This window comes from Drosophila santomea, chromosome 3L, assembly GCF_016746245.2.
Source record: "Drosophila santomea strain STO CAGO 1482 chromosome 3L, Prin_Dsan_1.1, whole genome shotgun sequence".
NCBI classification, from domain to species: Eukaryota; Metazoa; Arthropoda; class Insecta; order Diptera; family Drosophilidae; genus Drosophila; species Drosophila santomea.
This window is the reverse complement of record NC_053018.2, coordinates 24,126,087-24,143,930: the sequence shown is the minus strand read 5'-3', so window position 1 is coordinate 24,143,930 and position 17,844 is coordinate 24,126,087. Positions and strand designations below refer to the sequence as shown.

General features: G+C 41.3%; 1 protein-coding gene across 6 annotated transcripts in view; it reads right to left on the bottom strand.

Moving 5' to 3' along the window:
• Nucleotides 1-17,844, bottom strand: part of LOC120447785 (synaptosomal-associated protein 25) — a 237,543-nt gene that overhangs the window by 183,303 nt on the left and 36,396 nt on the right. For all 6 annotated transcript variants that reach the window (XM_039629339.1, XM_039629343.1, XM_039629340.2 and 3 more), the window contains exon 3: nt 17,279-17,320. In XM_039629339.1, coding sequence (XP_039485273.1) covers nt 17,279-17,320 — 42 coding nt within the window. The remainder of the gene's footprint in view (nt 1-17,278; nt 17,321-17,844) is intronic.

Sequence of the window (17,844 nt, the reverse complement as noted above, 5' to 3'; positions counted from 1 at the left end):
GGTGGACAATCCATCCAGCACAAAGGCCGGATAATCAGATTCCTTTGTAAGTCCAAGCACAAATAAAGATCCAAGAACGAAACTGCGAGTGTTATTACTGGTAACCGGGTGATCACGTTATTCTATAAATTTGGTGGGACGAACGCACAAACTCTACTGAGCTAGCCGCACGTATTCCGTAGCGAGCAGACAAACAATATCAGTTCGTTACAGTTTATTGTATAAATTTCAGCTGTGCATGCTGTATTTGTATTCATTGTAATGTTCAAGTCATCGACTATGTACCGGTAAACTCACATAATATCCACATCTGCAACGAGCCCAGCAATTTGTTAAATTTGCAGTCACTGCAAGAATTGTGTCTGCAATATTTATTCTGTTTGGCTGTAACTATGACATACGTCATGCAACTCTTCAACGAAAAAAACAAGTCGTCGTATTCCATCCCCAGCAGCAAGTATCCAACTTGAAGACAAGTTGCCAAAACAGAAAATGCTTGAACACATGCATAAATTAAGGGGGGGAAGAGTTAACTTCGAAAAGCTTGCAACAATCGGTCATCGGCCCCACATCCTTTACACTTGCACAACATAGTCATGTTTGCTGTCCTAGTGTCTGCACCATTTCCTCAAGCGAGCGGAATTCGTAAAAATCTGAAGTGCAAGCGATCATTTTGTTCGATTTCATTAGGGTAGAATTGAGTTAAGCAAATAAGTGTCAAAAATAATCTTCCGAAATAAAGTAACAGCTAATACAATTAAAATACTTCGCGTTTTTATTTTTATGCATTTTTGTTAACTTAAATTTTTTTGTAATAATTTTTTTAATAGTTTGTTAGCTTTCTTAGTTTGTGTAATCTTAGAGTACTATAGAGATTTGAGATGATGTCGCTCCTCCCTCTGAGGATCAAGATTTAACCCTTCTTCTTTTCATCGAGTACTGTGTTGACGGGTGGTATCACAGCCGAGGCATTTCCAGAACTTTCATCTGACCTCTACCTGGGTGTTTTCGGGCGGCCGTGGTATACGAGCAATACATTCATCACTTTGTTGTAGTTCTAGAATCAACACTATTTGCAGCTGAAAAAATGTCAACGCCACCTTACGCAGACTTACTAGTAGAAAAGAAGTAGTCGGTGCACAACTATGGTAAATCGAGAAACTTACGCCTATCAGCACAAAGAAGTCATTCATTAACTCACTTACTCTTAACCGCATGTGACATAGCACCAAAATTTCGTCCACGCGAAATAACGGAAGTTATTAAACATAATAATAACCGCTCTTTGTTATGGATAACATGGCGTAAACATATAGAGGCCAAAACCACGGACGTAAAATTTAAAGCAAGGTATCAACTTTGGCTTATAAAAGTTCGCTCTCCCTTAATCCTGGAGTCCTTTTGTATAACTCCGTTCTAAGACCCATATAGAGTTTTGAATCCGGGCAATGCATCGAAAAGCAATATCAACAAATTACAGCGAGGACAGTTTAGCATTCTGAGCATTATTACTGGTACTCCCTGGTATCTTCAGAACGAAAACATAGACAGAAATCTGCAAATAACACATTTTATCGAAACAACATCAAAGAAAAAAGGGAAATACAATGAGAAACTAACCTATCTTCCAATTCCCCTTGTAAATTAAAGGCATGTAATACAAAATAAAAATAATGGGACTTGTTTAAGTTAGAACGGCTTTATTTATTTAAATTCATTTGGCAACTAAACTACCTATACTGTCTCGAGCTGTAATACTTGTCGGAGCTGTCGGAGCTGTCGGCTGCGGTGCACTTGGTGGCAGAGTATCGAATTGGTTGAATTGGCCTACCTAGAGTCAAACAGATTCTTAAAGTTTTGCTTGGCAAATCGGCGCGATAAGAAAATTATGCAGACGATGAGCCGGCATATTGGAATTCGTTGTTCGCATTATTAGTATTATGGTTGTTAACTGGATGTTTTGGGTGTTGGTCTTGATGTGGAGCCACGCGGTTGACATGCACGATCCTGATTGCTCGTTTCCCGGGTCGGCGTATCTCGTATACCAGATCAGAATGACAAGATAAGATGACGATGGAAAGACCAATTCGTCAGACCAAGACGTCAGACTGTAGCTTAGGACATTGTCCCACCCTAAGAACCGGAGAGGAGAGCCAAACCCCTTCTCCCACGGCGAAATCTACTGGGAACGCAGGTCATATCGTAACTTGTTAACATTAGAGGCTCCCATTAGGTTTGAGCACCCGACCTGCTTCGTCGGTAGAGGCGCTCCTGCCATTGCTTCACGAAAGCAAGGTAGTTTTCCGGACCTGGAAATGCCCGGCCGTATAACAACTCGAGTGAGAGCCGGCGTTCCCTTTTCACCATCTATAGTGATGGTGAAAACACGGTTGCCTCATGCGGTGCAGATCGATAGGCCCAGAGAGATAGTGACAGCATTTGGTCTCGGTCGCGTTGATCGTTGGCAACCAACTCTGCCAAGTATTTCAGAAGTATCAGGTAATACGTCTTAACTATTCCGTTCGATTGAGGGAATAGCGGCGTCGTGCGTGTCTTTTCCAAGTTGCGACCTTGATCCAAGTGGAGGAGATAGGGAGCTTTTAAAGAATCACGTCACCGGTTTGCCCGATCCAAAAGTAGCGTCTCTTAAACTAAGCCACTGCCTTCTTAATGCCGAAATGTCCACCATTGGGTGACATATTGTCGCTTCGTAAAGCATCTTCTTGACGAGAGCGCGGCCCCACTAACTCGGCATCTACCGTTTTGGTGTTAAGTAAAGGTAAGTCCAAGTAAAGCCACTGCCAGTATTTATTAGTGTTTGGGCTTTAACACCTTGTCTGGGATTTTGTCGGATTTTATCTACTGTTATCCACTGCAGGATCAGCTCTAAAGTAGGTGTTCGGAGCAAATTGCCAGCACCTAGTAATGCGCTGCACTTGCAGCGCTCTTCTCTTTTCGGACTTCATTCTTCTCTCGCTAAATCTGTCGCGGTATCTATTTAGCTAAATGATTTTTGTAAGCTTATGCCTATTGGTCAATATTTTAAGACTTGCATTTCCGCATAAAATAGATCATATATTTTTATAACCTATTTGTGCGTTCTTGCTTACCTTAACCCTAACGGTAGCATATTGGTTGTCTTCCTCATAAACATTTTGACGTTATCGCAGTTTTTTTGGGAGTCTGCAATTTGGTGTTGTTATTGTTTAGTATCATTTAAAAAAGGGATTCTGAAACGCACACGAACGTTATGTAGGCACATATAAAAGTTAAAACCGTAAAGTGTGTTGTGTCCGTCGCTGGGTGGATATTCATCGATCACGCGCGCAAGATTCCGAGTGCCAGGGGCGTATTCGAATCCTTGATGATCGCCAATATCTCTATTCCCATTTTCCTCCCCAGTGGCGTGTGTGTGTCCGAATACACACCTGGCCTTTGATGGCCAGGGCTCCGATGACTTCATTATTTTGCTGCTGCGACATGATGAGCTGAAACATCTAGCCTAGTGACCTCTTTGCTCCTATAAAGTTGCGACCATTATCGCTGTATATGTGACCATACTTCCCTCGTCGAGATATAATGCGAAGTTCAGCTAGAAATGTTTCTGTGCTGAGATCTGTGGTCAGCTCCTAATGAATTGCGGAAGTTATTATGCAGACGAATAGACAGATTTATCCCTTTTCTCTTCGTAGATTCCTACCCTTGAGCACTTTTATTCTTTTCTTACATTCTAAAGCGTTAACGAAAATATGTAAGCATGTGCATCTCGCAAACCATGGGTAAAAGTGTGAAGCGTCAGTGAGAAAATCGTCAGCGTAGAAGTCCGGCAGAATATTGGAGGTGATTGTAAATTCTTGTAGTTTGATCCTTGATGGAAGATATGCCTGAAACTAGATTCTTTGATAGTGAACGTGAGACCCCCAGGATGAACTGCGACAAGTATGCGCTCCGGGTTGAGTGGATTGTCCGACCCAATATTGGGAGATCCTGCGGCATGGCTTAGTTCAATGTCGTCGCAACGAGCGTCGAGAAACTTGAATAGATCGTTAATGGTCGGCGATACCGGATCTCGGTGTCGATTTTCTCCAATACTAGATAAATTACCTAGCAGTCACGGATGGTATCTCCAATTGCATTCAGTCCACGAATAGTTTTATTGGCTTCATCAGGCAATATGCGAAGATATGTCACCTCGTCGTTGCCCAGCAACGAGTTCACGACATGTCTTGGGCGAGCTTAGAGTTCATTAAGGAGGGCCAATGTTGAATCATAAGCAGCCTCCGTAATGGCTTAGAAGATTTGCAGCTTTTTGAATCTTCTCAAATGACTCTTGTTGTGCCCCGTGCTTTCGTACAGACCCTTAAAATCAGGCCATTCTTTTTAGTCTCCCCCAAAGGGTTTAAAGTGGATTCTCGGCAATGGGTTTTTGCGGATGGTGGACCTTCGACAGACGGAGGTGTGGTCAACAAAGCTGACCCGTTTTTAGATAAGCACTGGAGGAACTCGTTTTGGTGCTGCAGCAATATGGCCATCAGCGTAAGGCTTAACGTGCAGCATGTGCACGTAAATAAGACTAAAGCGTGTATGTACTTCTCTTAATACGCTTGAAAGTCCGAGGTAGGATCCCCCAAAGGGTTTAAAGTGGATTCTCGGCAATGGGTTTTTGCGGATGGTGGACCTTCGACAGACGGAGGTGTGCAGCATGTGCACGTAAATAAGACTAAAGCGTGTATGTACTTCTCTTAATACGCTTGAAAGTCCGAGGTAGGATCCCCCAAAGGGTTTAAAGTGGATTCTCGGCAATGGGTTTTTGCGGATGGTGGACCTTCGACAGACGGAGGTGTGGTCAACAAAGCTGACCCGTTTTTAGATAAGCACTGGAAGAACTCGTTTTGGTGATGCAGCAATATGGCCATCAGCGTAAGGCTTAACGTGCAGCATGTGCACGTAAATAAGACTAAAGCGTGTATGTACTTCTCTTAATACGCTTGAAAGTCCGAGGTAGGATCTTCTTCTTCTTTGGTGATGAATGGATCACGCTAAGTAACTCGTAAGGTTACTTTATGTGGATGGTTTATAATACAGGGGATTATTTCAAATAAAATTTATTGGCCGACTTACAAGAGAAAGGGACCAGCTTTCGAACTCACACTTAACCGTCTGAACAGATGATAAGTAAGATAATAAAAAAAATACTAAGTTACCATTCTCAACAGCAACAATGTTAAAGGTCCCGCAGCATCTTGGCGACGCTTGTTGACTTTAAAATTTTGCGGGAAAAGTAAAAGACTGCCGCGGTCGGAAGCTGAATTTTATTTTTATCAGGATCGAGAAATGTCTGACACGCAAAACTCAGTTTGGGCTCAAAGTGAAACCCCAAGTGGAGTGGACTTCTACCGAGAAATTATATTTATAGCGCTGATTCGGATAATCAGTTTGGAGGCTGACTTTCTGGCGCGAGTGGAATGGATAAATTCCTTAAGCTTGGCGTTTGATTTCGGCATTTATGACGAAATAAGAGAAAGCACTTCACAAGATTAGACCTAAAAACTGCAAAGAAGACTAGAAAACATTGTATGATGTTCATAAGGTAAACAATGTAAACTTCAAGGAGGAAAGGAGGAAAGGAGGTCCAAATTGGTTTAAGTACCGAGTTGTAGGGTCGTACCTTGTGGTCCAGGCTTAGCGGGGAGTGTGCGTTGATCAGCCAGTGCAGGGTTTTGGCTTTGAGTTTTAAGTGGGTTTTTTTGGCTTCAATGTGCTTGCGCTAAGTGAGACGTCTGTCGAGGTGTACTCTCAGGTATGTTAGCTCTTTTACTTTCGGTAAGTTGCTCGATATGTTGTTTAGCGAAAGTGATGGGTAATCTTGCTTGCTTAAAGTGAAGGTGACGGGCTTGCCTTATTGATCATTTTCTTTTATTTGCCAATTTGAGAGCCACTTCTCAACGTCCACCAGGTGATGAGCAAGTAGCGCTGATGCTTAAATAGGGCGTCTGAAACGGCTAAGAATGGTTGTTGGTAGGTCAGCTGTGTGTATGAGGTATTGAGTTGGCTCAAGAACGCTACCTTGGTTGACCCCTGCTCTAATGTGATGGTCATTGGATGTAGCAGTATTGCAAACTGCAAACTTCCTTTCGTAGAGGTATGACTTAAGTAGCTTGAGCGTTAATTGGGGTAGTTTTAGCTTGATCTTGTACATAAGTCTTGGAATATGTCCACAAAAACTGCTGTGCAGGCTTGTCGGATCTCGAATGGAGTTCTTATTTCTGTTGTTATTTGGTTAACCTGTTCTATAGTTCTATGGTTTTCGCAAAAACCAAATTGATGTGCTGGTTTTATGTTGTGAGCTCTAAGGTACGGGTTGAGCCAGGTCAGCAGGCATTTTTCGAAAAGCTTTAAGAGACATAAGAGTAAGCTTATTGGTCTGCACGACGAAGCAGATGTCGGATCCTTTCCGGGCTTAGGAATCATTATGATGAATGATTTTTTCCACCGCTGTGAAACACCATTAACACACATAGCTTTTCGTAGGGAAGCCATAATTTATTTAGACTGTTGTGATACATGCATTTGTATCAGGAGGTTTTGGTTTCGCATCATATAATATCTTGCATGGTGGTTCTCATAAACGACATAAGCTCCATTATGCTTATATTATTATTATAGCTTATATTATCGTTTCATTTTGTTCTAAGGGCTGATGATTTGCCAGACTCGGTGTAAGTTGTTTGAGGTGTTCGGTTGCTTGTTTGTGTAGTTTGGGATGAGGGCAGTAAGCGTAAAGTGAGTAAACGTAACTTGTTAAAAGTGTTAAAAGGGATGCCCCCGGAGGCAGTTCTTAAAGCCTGGGTAAGAAGATTTCTTGGTTTGTGCTTGATGGGGCGAATGTGGGCATTCCTTGTTGGCTCATTAATTTAGTGGTTCGTAGCTGGAGACGACTGTCCAGCTTCTTGGATAGGGAGGCCTCGGTAGTTTGCTGTGTGATTACCACCACAGTTTCCGCACCTTTTCTCGCTGGTTATATTCTTGTTTGCTAGGCAGTGTGCCCAGGCGGGGAGATCTACACAAATTACGCATACAGTGCGCAGTGTACAGTAAGATCGGGTGTAGCCATATTCTTGACGGTTCGTACATTGCACAGGAGTTTTGCAGTTATGCGGCTCTGTTACTGTGATTCTACGATGAAAAAGAAATTGTAGCTTGTGGATTGGATAAATCTCGTATCTTTTTAGGTGCTTGGTTTCAGGCTCGAGCTCAACCTTAAAAAGTGACTGCGGCTTCTTGTCTTTGTTCAGAATGTTAAAAACTGATTTAGCGAAAATCCTAAAGCACGTCCGTAATTTCTTCGGGCGTCACCTCGGGCTCAAATACTTCGTGAGCTCTCTGTAGTTGTCTTCCGTATTAGTTTGGACTTTAATTTCGTGGATTGTGCCCTTTACTAGAGGAGTTATGTGCAAATTGTTATTTCCAATAAGGTCAACCAGTTGAGTCACAAGAGCGCTTGAGATCTTCTCACGGATAAAAATTAGTGGAGGCTTTGCCTTCTTTTTTGCAATTTTTAATGGCTCTGATAACGGGTCGTCATTGTTCTCTGCCAGAAGCTCGAACCTATTGTGGTTTGTTGGCGCTTCGATAGAGGTTGAGTTATGTTTGTCACGTGTGATTTTTTGTGTGTTCCCCGTTTTTGGGTTTTAATGGCTTAATTTTCTTTTGGTAGTAATGTAGCGGTCCATACCCGTCTGCAGGGTCGACCCAACGTTTTGGTTTGCATTTTGCTGAGGTAGCTGCGCTGCAGTTTCGTTTTGTTTATATGCATAGGTGAGTGCCCAGTGAGTGCGGCTGCTGCCGCTGGCGCTACCGTAACCGGTAACTGCCGTTGCGATAGAGATTTAGGTCACTGTACTTGTCACTGTCGGTAAACAAAGTGCAATTTCCGAAAAGTTTAACGAAATTTTTTTAGTAGCTTTGATTTGCTGGTATTGGTTACGCAATGGTAATGAGGGAGAGCAAGAGTGCGGCCCTTCTTGCTTTGTTGGTAGAACTGCATTTGGCAGGTTTAGGTTCAATGACCGCTCGCGTAGTGCACTTGTAAAAGTAAGCGTTACTCTTTTGAACAGATTGCCGAAGTTCGTCTTTCTCTCGCTGGGTCATAGTTATTTTGGTTTTTTTTTATTTATTTATTTAAATTTTTTTTTCTATTATTTGAGAATAATTAGGAAACTTAAACTATAAAAGTGCTTTCATCGCACTAAGCGTCTATTTCGCCTTATTTGGAGACTTTGATACATTGATCTGTTTGTTAAAGGTTTACTACACAGGCAAATCGTTTGCTTTTCGCGGAGCTTTTCGAAACTTTTCAGATATCTAATCTTGGTTTGAAAGAACTTACATTTTCGGGGATCTAGCTTCAGTCCGACGTTTTGCTAAAGCGCATTGCTATTTCGTCAAGGTAAACCAGTCTAGATTTCCTAGCAGGGCCGGCGAAGAGGCCGATAATCCACACAGAACCGGGTGAAACCTTTATTCTTCTTTTTTACCAGAACGACCGAAGATGCCCACGGGCTAGTGGGCGTGCTAATTATGCCTCTGAGTTTTATGTCGGCAGCCACCAGTTCCATCTCGAAACAGTGCTAGACGGCGCACTAGTGGAGCGGGTTACCTGGTGTCAATGACAGCCCAGGCTAGATTGGTATGACCCGAGTCATAATCTTTTCGTAGAAATAGTCGAAGCGGTCCATCAAACCTACCCATTTTAGGCGAAGGTCGAAGGGCGGTACCTTCTCATCTCGAATCGACTACAGTTTGCTTGATTGGCTTCTCGAGGTGCGGCGGGGCGTCAACGATGTTGAAATCCAGGATTTGGTCATTAAGGTAGGTGCGGTGAATGAGGGTGCTCTGTAGTAAATGGTGTTCATGGGTATCAGAAAGTTATAGCGGGTTGTTACTAATAAAAGGATAATATGTATCTCTGAGTCCGTCGCTAAAGCGCAGCGGGTAATTCAATTCGCCGAACACGGTTCTGCCAAGGCGTTCCAGTTATATTGCTAGTCCTTTTAGGGCTCTCAAGGTTTCGTTCTGATGGTTCAAGTACTCGTGCATGTCTAACATGAGGGCGCAGTACTGTAGGGATAAGTTAAAACGCTTTGCACTCTCACGCACTTCCTGCACATTTTCCTTTCTTTGTTCATGTCGGGATTCATGCAGGACGTAACACCACACCCGACCCCATGGTAAGGGATTGTCGGCCTAGGAAGTACCGACTTCACTACGAAAAGTCGAGCTACAATCCCGATAATGCCCTACACCTTGTCAAGATTGAACGCACTCGAGTTTCTTGGTCATATCTCCTGGAAGAGGGCGGAACGTCGTCTGTAGGTGGGAAAAACAGTACAAGAGAGTCCAGTGGAACCATGCCTTATAGGGTTGCTACCGCGTTTGTATCGACAGTATTTTTAGTAGTTCGAGTATTAAGCAGCACCTTCTATTACTTTCGGGGTTACTCTAAGCTAAGGTTCCGTAAAATACATTGCCTACAAAGCCAGACATTATCTCCCAAAAAATTTAATTACAACTAATGTAATAATACTATCTATATCGAAAATGTGAGCGTGCCATTTTGGGGAGATTGTGGGCGTAAGAACATTAGTATACAAACGCGTCTATGTCTCTGGACTGCATGTCTAATCTCAAAATTACAGCTTTTATAGTTGCTGAGATCAAAGAACGTTTATAATGACGGACAGACAGACGGCTGGAAACGCTTCCTTCTACCAGTTAAATACTTTTTTACAAATCTTTTACTCTACAAGTAACGTGTTGCAGTGTTTCAGTGTGTAACTTTTAAGAAAAAAGATGTATAATGTTATTAATATGTAAACAAAAAAATTAGACAAAAAGATAAAACTATTTTTAAAACTGTGGATTAGGCAGCTTTTTGCAGGTGTGAGCTTTGCACAGCAAAGTCGTCATTAGAATCTGCATGTTCAATTTAGAATTTCTATTTTTAATAGGTCATATTTATATTGACTCGGCTGATCAACAAAATACAATTATTAGGGTCGGAAGTCTTATTTTCAACGAATCTGGTATTCTTGATATTACTCTCTACTCTACGAGTAAGGGGTACAACTATATGGTGTGGGAATGAGTCTGGCATCACTGTTCAGCCGAACAGTGACGACGAAAGGAGATTGACGAGGAGCTGAAAAGCGGGGAGTTGAAAACGGGAGACGACGATGAGAAGTCGTAGAAAACTACCACGAAAATATATTAAACGGTGTTAAATTCTGTTCAAATTTGCATTATATCCTAACCTACTTTATTCAAGTTATACTTAGCACCATATTTTCTGTTATGAAGCTATTTAAAATCAAATAAAATAACAAAACAGTGGGTCTTATCATTAAAAACCAAAACCTGTCCCACTTGAATAATTTGCTTTTGTACCGTTCTTCCGTACTCCCCGACTTAAAAGCTTAGCATTTTTTCTTCTAATAATGACAGTGCTGAGTTTTTGCCCATATTTCCTCCCTTTATTGGCGGGGTATCGTTCAGAGTTTAATTCTGATTCCATAATAATTTAGTTCCTTGTGGGTTTAAAAATCTCTTACCTACCTGAATGCAAAGTAATCTTCTCCCTTTTTATATTAGACTCCGATCTTTTATATACCTTTTTTCAAAACCCGTATTTTGTAAAATTAGAGAAATGTTTTTTTTTTTTTTTTTTTAAATTTTATTAATTGGAATTAAACAAGTTTACTGCTACCTATGTGGCAGCTTTACCAGGTTTTACATAAATTTCTACAGCATAGGCATAGGCAATATATACATTACTTTACAAATTAAGCTAAAAAAATATTTATAATAATCTCGATGGGAGATCATGTGGGTGGAATCTTTTCAGCCTTCTTTTTCGCAGGGGATGGATAAGCCTTCTCGCCAGGGTGTTGGGGTGGGAACCGAGTCGCCGCATGTATCTTTCCGCATGGGTCCTCAGTACATCGCCTATCTTTGGAATATTAAGATTCCTTTCGATATCTCTGGTTCTCATGTACCAGGGGGAGTTACATAGTGATCTAACGACCTTACTTTGAGCAACTCTTATTTTGTTCAGATTAGTTATGGCCGTAATTCCGTATACTTGCAACGCATACTTCCAAATTGGGGTCAGGATGGATTTATACAGGCGAACTTTATTTGCCAATGAGAGTTTGTTTCTCGGCGAAAAGAGCCACGACATTTTTGCAGCCTTTGAAAGTACTGCTTTCTTGAACATCGTCGTATGCCTTTGAAACGTTAGTCCTCTGTCCAAAATCACCCCGAGGTATTTGTAGAAGGTCTCGTGTCGAAGTGTGGAGCCGAGCATGGAAATTCCTGAGCAGTTCAAGGGCCTTTTTGTGAATGTGACGCAAGCACATTTGCTGCAATTAATGCCGATATTCCATTTCGTTGCCCACCCCTCGAAGGCCGTCACGTATTCCTGTAAGCCCCTGGTTGCATCACTCATGCTTGTACTTCTGACCATTACCGCGGTGTCATCCGCATAGGTTGCAATGAGAACGTTTTCATCTTCAACTTCTGTACAGCACCAGGAATCCGGCATATCGGAGGTATACAGCGAATAAAGAGTCGGGCCTAAAACACTGCCTTTGGGGTACACCTGCTGAGATTGTACGCGTAGACGATTTGTCGCCATCGACAACCACACTAAACTGTCTGTTCGATAGAAAGCTTTTGATAAGAAGAAATAGCTGTGGCGTCAAAAGGGTCTTAAGTTTACTTAGAAGACCATCATGCCATACTCTATCAAAGGCTTGTTGTATATCCATGAATACAGCGGTTGTATACATCTTGTCCTCCATTGCCTCCAAAGCAAAGTTTGTCACTCGGTGCAGCTGTTCTGGAGTGCCATGACTTTTTCGGAAACCGAACTGCCACTTTGGAATAGCTTGGCTCACGCTTGGAAGTTTGAGGATGCGCTCTAGTATTACCCTTTCCAACATTTTCCCTAGCGCGGGTAGAAGACTAATGGGCCTATATGCATCTACTTCAGTGGGTTGCTTTCCAGGCTTCGGAATCATCGTTATGATTGCCGATTTCCATTTGTTTGGAAAGTGTCCCAGCCTTAGGGCGCTATTAAACAATAGGACTACGAAAAGTACAGCTTTGATGGGAAGGAGTTTAAGCGTCCTGTTGTCTAGGAGGTCCTCACCAGGCGATTTTTTAGGTTTGAGCATTTTAATCTGCGTTACTACCTCTTCCAAAGTAACAGGATTTGTGGGGAGGGCCATTTGAAAAGGTTGGTCCAAGAGTGCACCCTGTTTCGGTGTTCTGCCGGAGTAAGATTCAATGGCTTAAATCTATCCTCTAAACTGCTTGCAATGATATCAGCCTTCTCCTGACTGCAGCCGCACCAACCACCAGCCGGATTTCTGATGGGAGCCTTTGGAATAACTTGTCTTTTAAGGTTATTCGTGAGTTTCCACAGCGAGTAGTTAGTCGATGCATCAGGACTTGCATTTTCCAGCATTTGGTCAAAGTGGTCTTGTTTGTTTTTCACCAGAACTTTGTTAAGACGATTTGATAACCTTTTGTAAATGTTGTGGGCGCGTGCGTCTCCTGTTCTGGAAAATTCTCGTCTAGCTCTTCGTTTGAGCTGTATGAGAACTGAAGCGTTTTGTGGAAGTATACTGCGTCTACTCTGAGTAGGAGAATTTCTGCTTCCTGGTGTAGCAAGTGCCGCAGCCACGTTAATTGTGTCCATAAACGTCACTATAGCATCTTCGATGTCTTCTGGATAATTTATGTCGATGTTTAGGTTAATACTTCTGTCTAGGACATTCCTAAATGTTTCGACAGAGGAGCCGGGAGCTAGTAAGGATTTCTTTCTGGATTTATATTGGGGAGTGTGGCTTAATGTTGCAACTAAGGGTAGGTGATCCGAAGATAGATCGTATTTTGTTTCAATTGAAAGTTTATTTATTGGCACCCCATTTACGACAAAAAAGTCCAAAGCTGTTGGCGTCAGTCTAGTGTTAGATGAGTAAAAGGTAGGTTCACCTGTAGCTAGATCTTCGCTAGAACTAGTTACGATGGCCTCTTGTAGTCGTTTTCCTCGACTGCATGCCCTTAGGTTGCCCCACCATTGATGCTTTGCATTGTAATCCCCTCCTGCTATACACTTGGGGCCCAATGTGATAAGTAGCTGATCAAAGTCGTTTTTAGTCCAAGGCTTATTTGGAGGAAGATACAGAGAAGCTATTTTGATAATACCACCACTCGTTGGTACATAGAGACTGGTGACTTGTACATCAGTGCGCATTGTTGATTTATTTTGACTGTGGCGAATATTGGCTTTGATGAAGATTGCAGAACCGTCTTTGGCGTTGTTACTTGGATGATTGGCATAATATTGTTCATAGCCTGGAGTGTATACTTTTAGTCCATAAGTCAATAATTAAAAGTCGAAGTTCTTCATTCTTCTGTACTAACCCTCTTGCGTTCCATAATCCGATTTTTAGGTTTGAGACTATCATTTTTTCGAAATCAGAACGTGGACTAGATCACGAAAAGCTTTGTTGGACTCAATCGTTTCCATGACTAATTTAAATAGTTGATCCAATCTTGCGTTAATGTCCAAGATTGCCTTCTCGAGTGATTGTGTTCCTAGCTGGAACGCTGTAGTTGTTTTCAGCTTTAGTTCTTGTCATTTCAGCATAGGAAACTCCATTTCTGACAGCTGACGTCGACGCGTATTGTACATGGCGGATTTCATTATCTCTGTTAATGGTGTAGTTGGGTGGTCTCGGCCCTGGCTTTAATTTTTTACTCAATTCTATTCTGACTTTGCAGCCTTTAAAACTGGCAGGGTGATTCTCCATGCAGTTTGCACATACGTATTGATTGTTTAGGTGTGTCTCACATGATTTTGAACCGGTAGGATGCTCTCCCGCACAATTCCCGCAAACTGGGCTTATATGACAGCAATTGCGGGTGTGGCCAAAATTTGTTGCGAGTAGCCCTCTCCACTGTAACCCGGTGCCTTCCAATACGGTTTACTTTTAGAGACTCGGCCACATTCGGAGTCGGCTTAAGATTGACAAAGAACAGATTTTGTCTAGTTTGTGCATTCGTGTCTTCTTCGTCGTCGTTTCCACCAGCCAAGATTTCATTCCAGCCAGGCTTCCTTGGGGAGTAGACGTTCAGTACAACGAAGCCTTTGTCTGTGAAGCAGCGCTCTATTTCTTCTCTTGGGACAGTTGAGTGTATGTTCTTCAGCACCAGCCTATATGGTTTTTCCTCACGGAGTTGATGATGCCAAAACTGGCAATTCAGGGCAGTCAAGCTACGGACCACACTTCTGAATGACGTTGCATCTGCTGTGTAGACTCGAGAGATTCCTGATCTGGAAGTACGTATGTCATATTTATCTTCAGCGATTATCTGGTTGAGGGTGCTTTCTAGCTTACTGATACTGTTAACATTTGGAACACATATTGGAGGAGGTTTTGGAGCTGCCGTTTGACGCGGCTGGTCATTATTTGAGTTGTCGGTGCTAAATTCAATTGATTCCTCATTAGTCTCCAAATCTTCGGTAAGGCTTATTTCTTCAGCTAAAGGTGCGAAACGGTTGTTGCGCAGACTAGTTGAGGGCGAAGCTTGTCTTGTTTTTCCCATAGACGCTCGGGAGATGGTTTATTTGCTTTTTTTTTTTTCAATAATGTAGGATCTTTTCCAGAATCGGTAGGGTTCCGCTTCCTGCGTCCAGAAGGGGGCCGGGTCTAAAACGAGCACCCCAGACGGGGAACCTCTGGTGAAGTAGTATAACCTGTGGACATACTTATTACAGAGGAATTAACTGAAGCAGTACTTGTGGAAGCTCCCACAGTGTATGTTGATGTTGAACAAACAAGAGAAGTGGTAACTGTATTTGTTACTGTTGAAGCAGAGCTGGTTTTACCAAGACTTGCTTGTGAAAGGCCAAGAGAATCGTATTGCCTTGAGGCAATCATAGCTCGTATCTCTGCTGGAGTGTGTCCAGCGAATCCGTTCAGCTCTTCCGAGAGCGGCGGATTAGAAGGGGTGTTTTTATCCATTTAATAATTAACTAAATTTTCAACTCGGAAAAAATAGAAATCATATGCATTGACATCAAAACGTGGAGACAAAAGTTTTATTTTCTTATCTCTCGCCGGCCTGTGCGTTAACAAGCGAGAGACAAGACACCAGCCCAATGGGCAGGGACGAACACTAAGTTTTCAGTTTCGCTCTGGTGTTTATTGTTTTTGCGAAGTCCACAGAGACACCGCTTGGCAGACGGTGTCTAAGAATAGATTGCGCACTGATAAGCACAAGCAAAAGAAGTTGAAGATCACTCTTCGGTTTAGATTTGGAGCTGACACGACCGTACTAATTGAACGCATAAACTCGACTGAGAGAAATGTTCCCATCTATGAGTACTATTTCTTGAATTTCTGTTTGATACAGTCGCTTTGATAATCATATCTTTTTATACCCGTTACTCGTAGAGTAAAAGGGTATACTAGATTCGTTGAAATGTATGTAACAGGCAGAAGGAAACGTTTCCGACCATATAAAGTATGTATATTCTTGATCAGGATCGATAGCCGAATCGATCTGGCAATGTCCGTCTGTCCGTCCGTCTGTCCGTCCGTCTGTCCGTCCGTCTGTCCGACTGTCCATCCGTATGAACGTCGAGATCTCAGGAACTACAAAAGCTAGAAAGTTGAGACTAAGCATACAGACTCCAGAGACATAGAAGCAGCGCAAGTTTATCGATTCATGTTGCCACGCCCACTCTAACGCCCACAAACCGCCCAAAGCTGCCACGCCCACACTTTTGAAAAATGTTTTGATATTTTTTTAGTTTTGTATTAGTCTTGTAAATTTCTATCGATCTGCCAAAAAACTTTTTGCCACGACCACTCTAACGCCCACAAACCGCCAAAATCTTTCGCACTTCCACTAGCTGAGTAACGGGTATCAGATAGTCGGGGAACTCGATATATTTTAGGTTCTTTCTGGGACTTGATCATATATTTGCCACTATATTGGCACTTTGCCGAATTCAAAATTGAAGCAACGCGTTGAATTGAAGCAAACCATTGCAACGGTTCTAGCTGTAAGAGTTAATTCGATATTTTATGGACAATAAATTGGTTTCCTGTTTTGTTATTATCATCTATGAAATTTATTTGCCTTGATATTATTGATATGTGGAAAAGAAACTGTGCCTAAACTACTTAGAAGTCTTTCAAATCGAGAGACGACGCTGAGAAGACGTAAAAAACTACGACGAAAAAACAACGACGAAGTCGTCAAACGATGTTAAATTCGGTTCAAACTTACATTATATTCTAAAGTATCTTATCTAAGCTATACTTAGCACTATTTTCAGTAATAAAACTATTAAAAATTAAACAAAATCACAAAGCAGTGGGACTTATCATTAAAAACCAAAACCAATCCTACAATGGTATAAAGCGTACCTTTATATATACATCAATATCAATGATTGAGGGAATAAAGGCGGGTTCAAAAAGAGGACGGAGGAGTAAATATATGAAAAAATAATGCATATTTATTTTCTAATAATTTCTGTATCATACTACTGTATATTTAAATGTCCACTTATACCAATAAAAAACGCTGTTTTTGATTTTAAGTAAAACGGACCCGTCCCGTCGTTAATTAATGCTGATCAAGAATAGATATAATATGTAAGGCAGGAAATAAACATATTTTTCACTTTTTGCAACCGTTTCAATGAAGTTGTATCAAACTTTATAAAATATAAAGACGGTACTAATGCAGATATATCGCACATAATAATTTTTAGATATAGTTCCCTTTAACCTAGGGCAAAGCGTCGTGTAAAAAGAATAAAATTATCGACATAAAGATGATATCAAAATCCAAAACTAGCCACGAATTATTACACAAACAAATTTTCACTTTTTGTTCATATATATATTTTTGGTAAAACTGTGAAGCTGTGCCTTGGGGTTAATATTAAATAAGAAATTTATGTGGTTATTAACTGACTTTTAAATTAATTACTTAATTAATTTATAAACATAGACGTCAATAAAGACTACTACAAAAACTATCCATAATGGCCTTAACCATTAGGTTAATTGGGTCCACCGTTTTTAAGCAAAATTAAAAAATGGCCAGTTACAAATACTGTATCTCAGGAATATATATTAGTATCTTTGTGTATTATATTATTATTATATATATTTTTATTTTTTCTTACCTCCTCACACAGAGCAAGCATACGTCGCGTACTTTCCAGGGACTGAAACGAAAAATAGATTTTTATCACGTATACAGAAAAATTTTATACACAAAGGTAAGCGGGTTGAGTTTTAATGCAATATACTTTTTACAGATATGTTTCCAGATCGTCCTCAAAGTGTTAACAACAAGAAAATATCATCAGTGTAAGTAACTAGTTTAAAAATTAAATTTTGAAGACATCTCAGCATCTTTGTTTCAATTAGAATATTATTTTAACCTTTTAATATATGGTATTGTAGAATTCGTATATAATTCTCCGTAGCAAAAAAGGTGTGCTGCAAAGACATCGTCAGAATGTGCACAAATACTCTATGCGCACAGTCTGCTATAGTATATTGACTGAGAAAATGATGTTGATCAAGTATCAAAGTTGACAGGCCGTCAGTCGGGTGATGGACAAGGGGACTAACGTGTAGTTTCAAGCTTGCTAGAAGAACGCGCCGTAATTGTTCGTACACCCGGAAGTGCGACTATACTCTCTACGCGAGGGCGGCTGGAAAGAGGTCCCCTGGCAAGGTTATG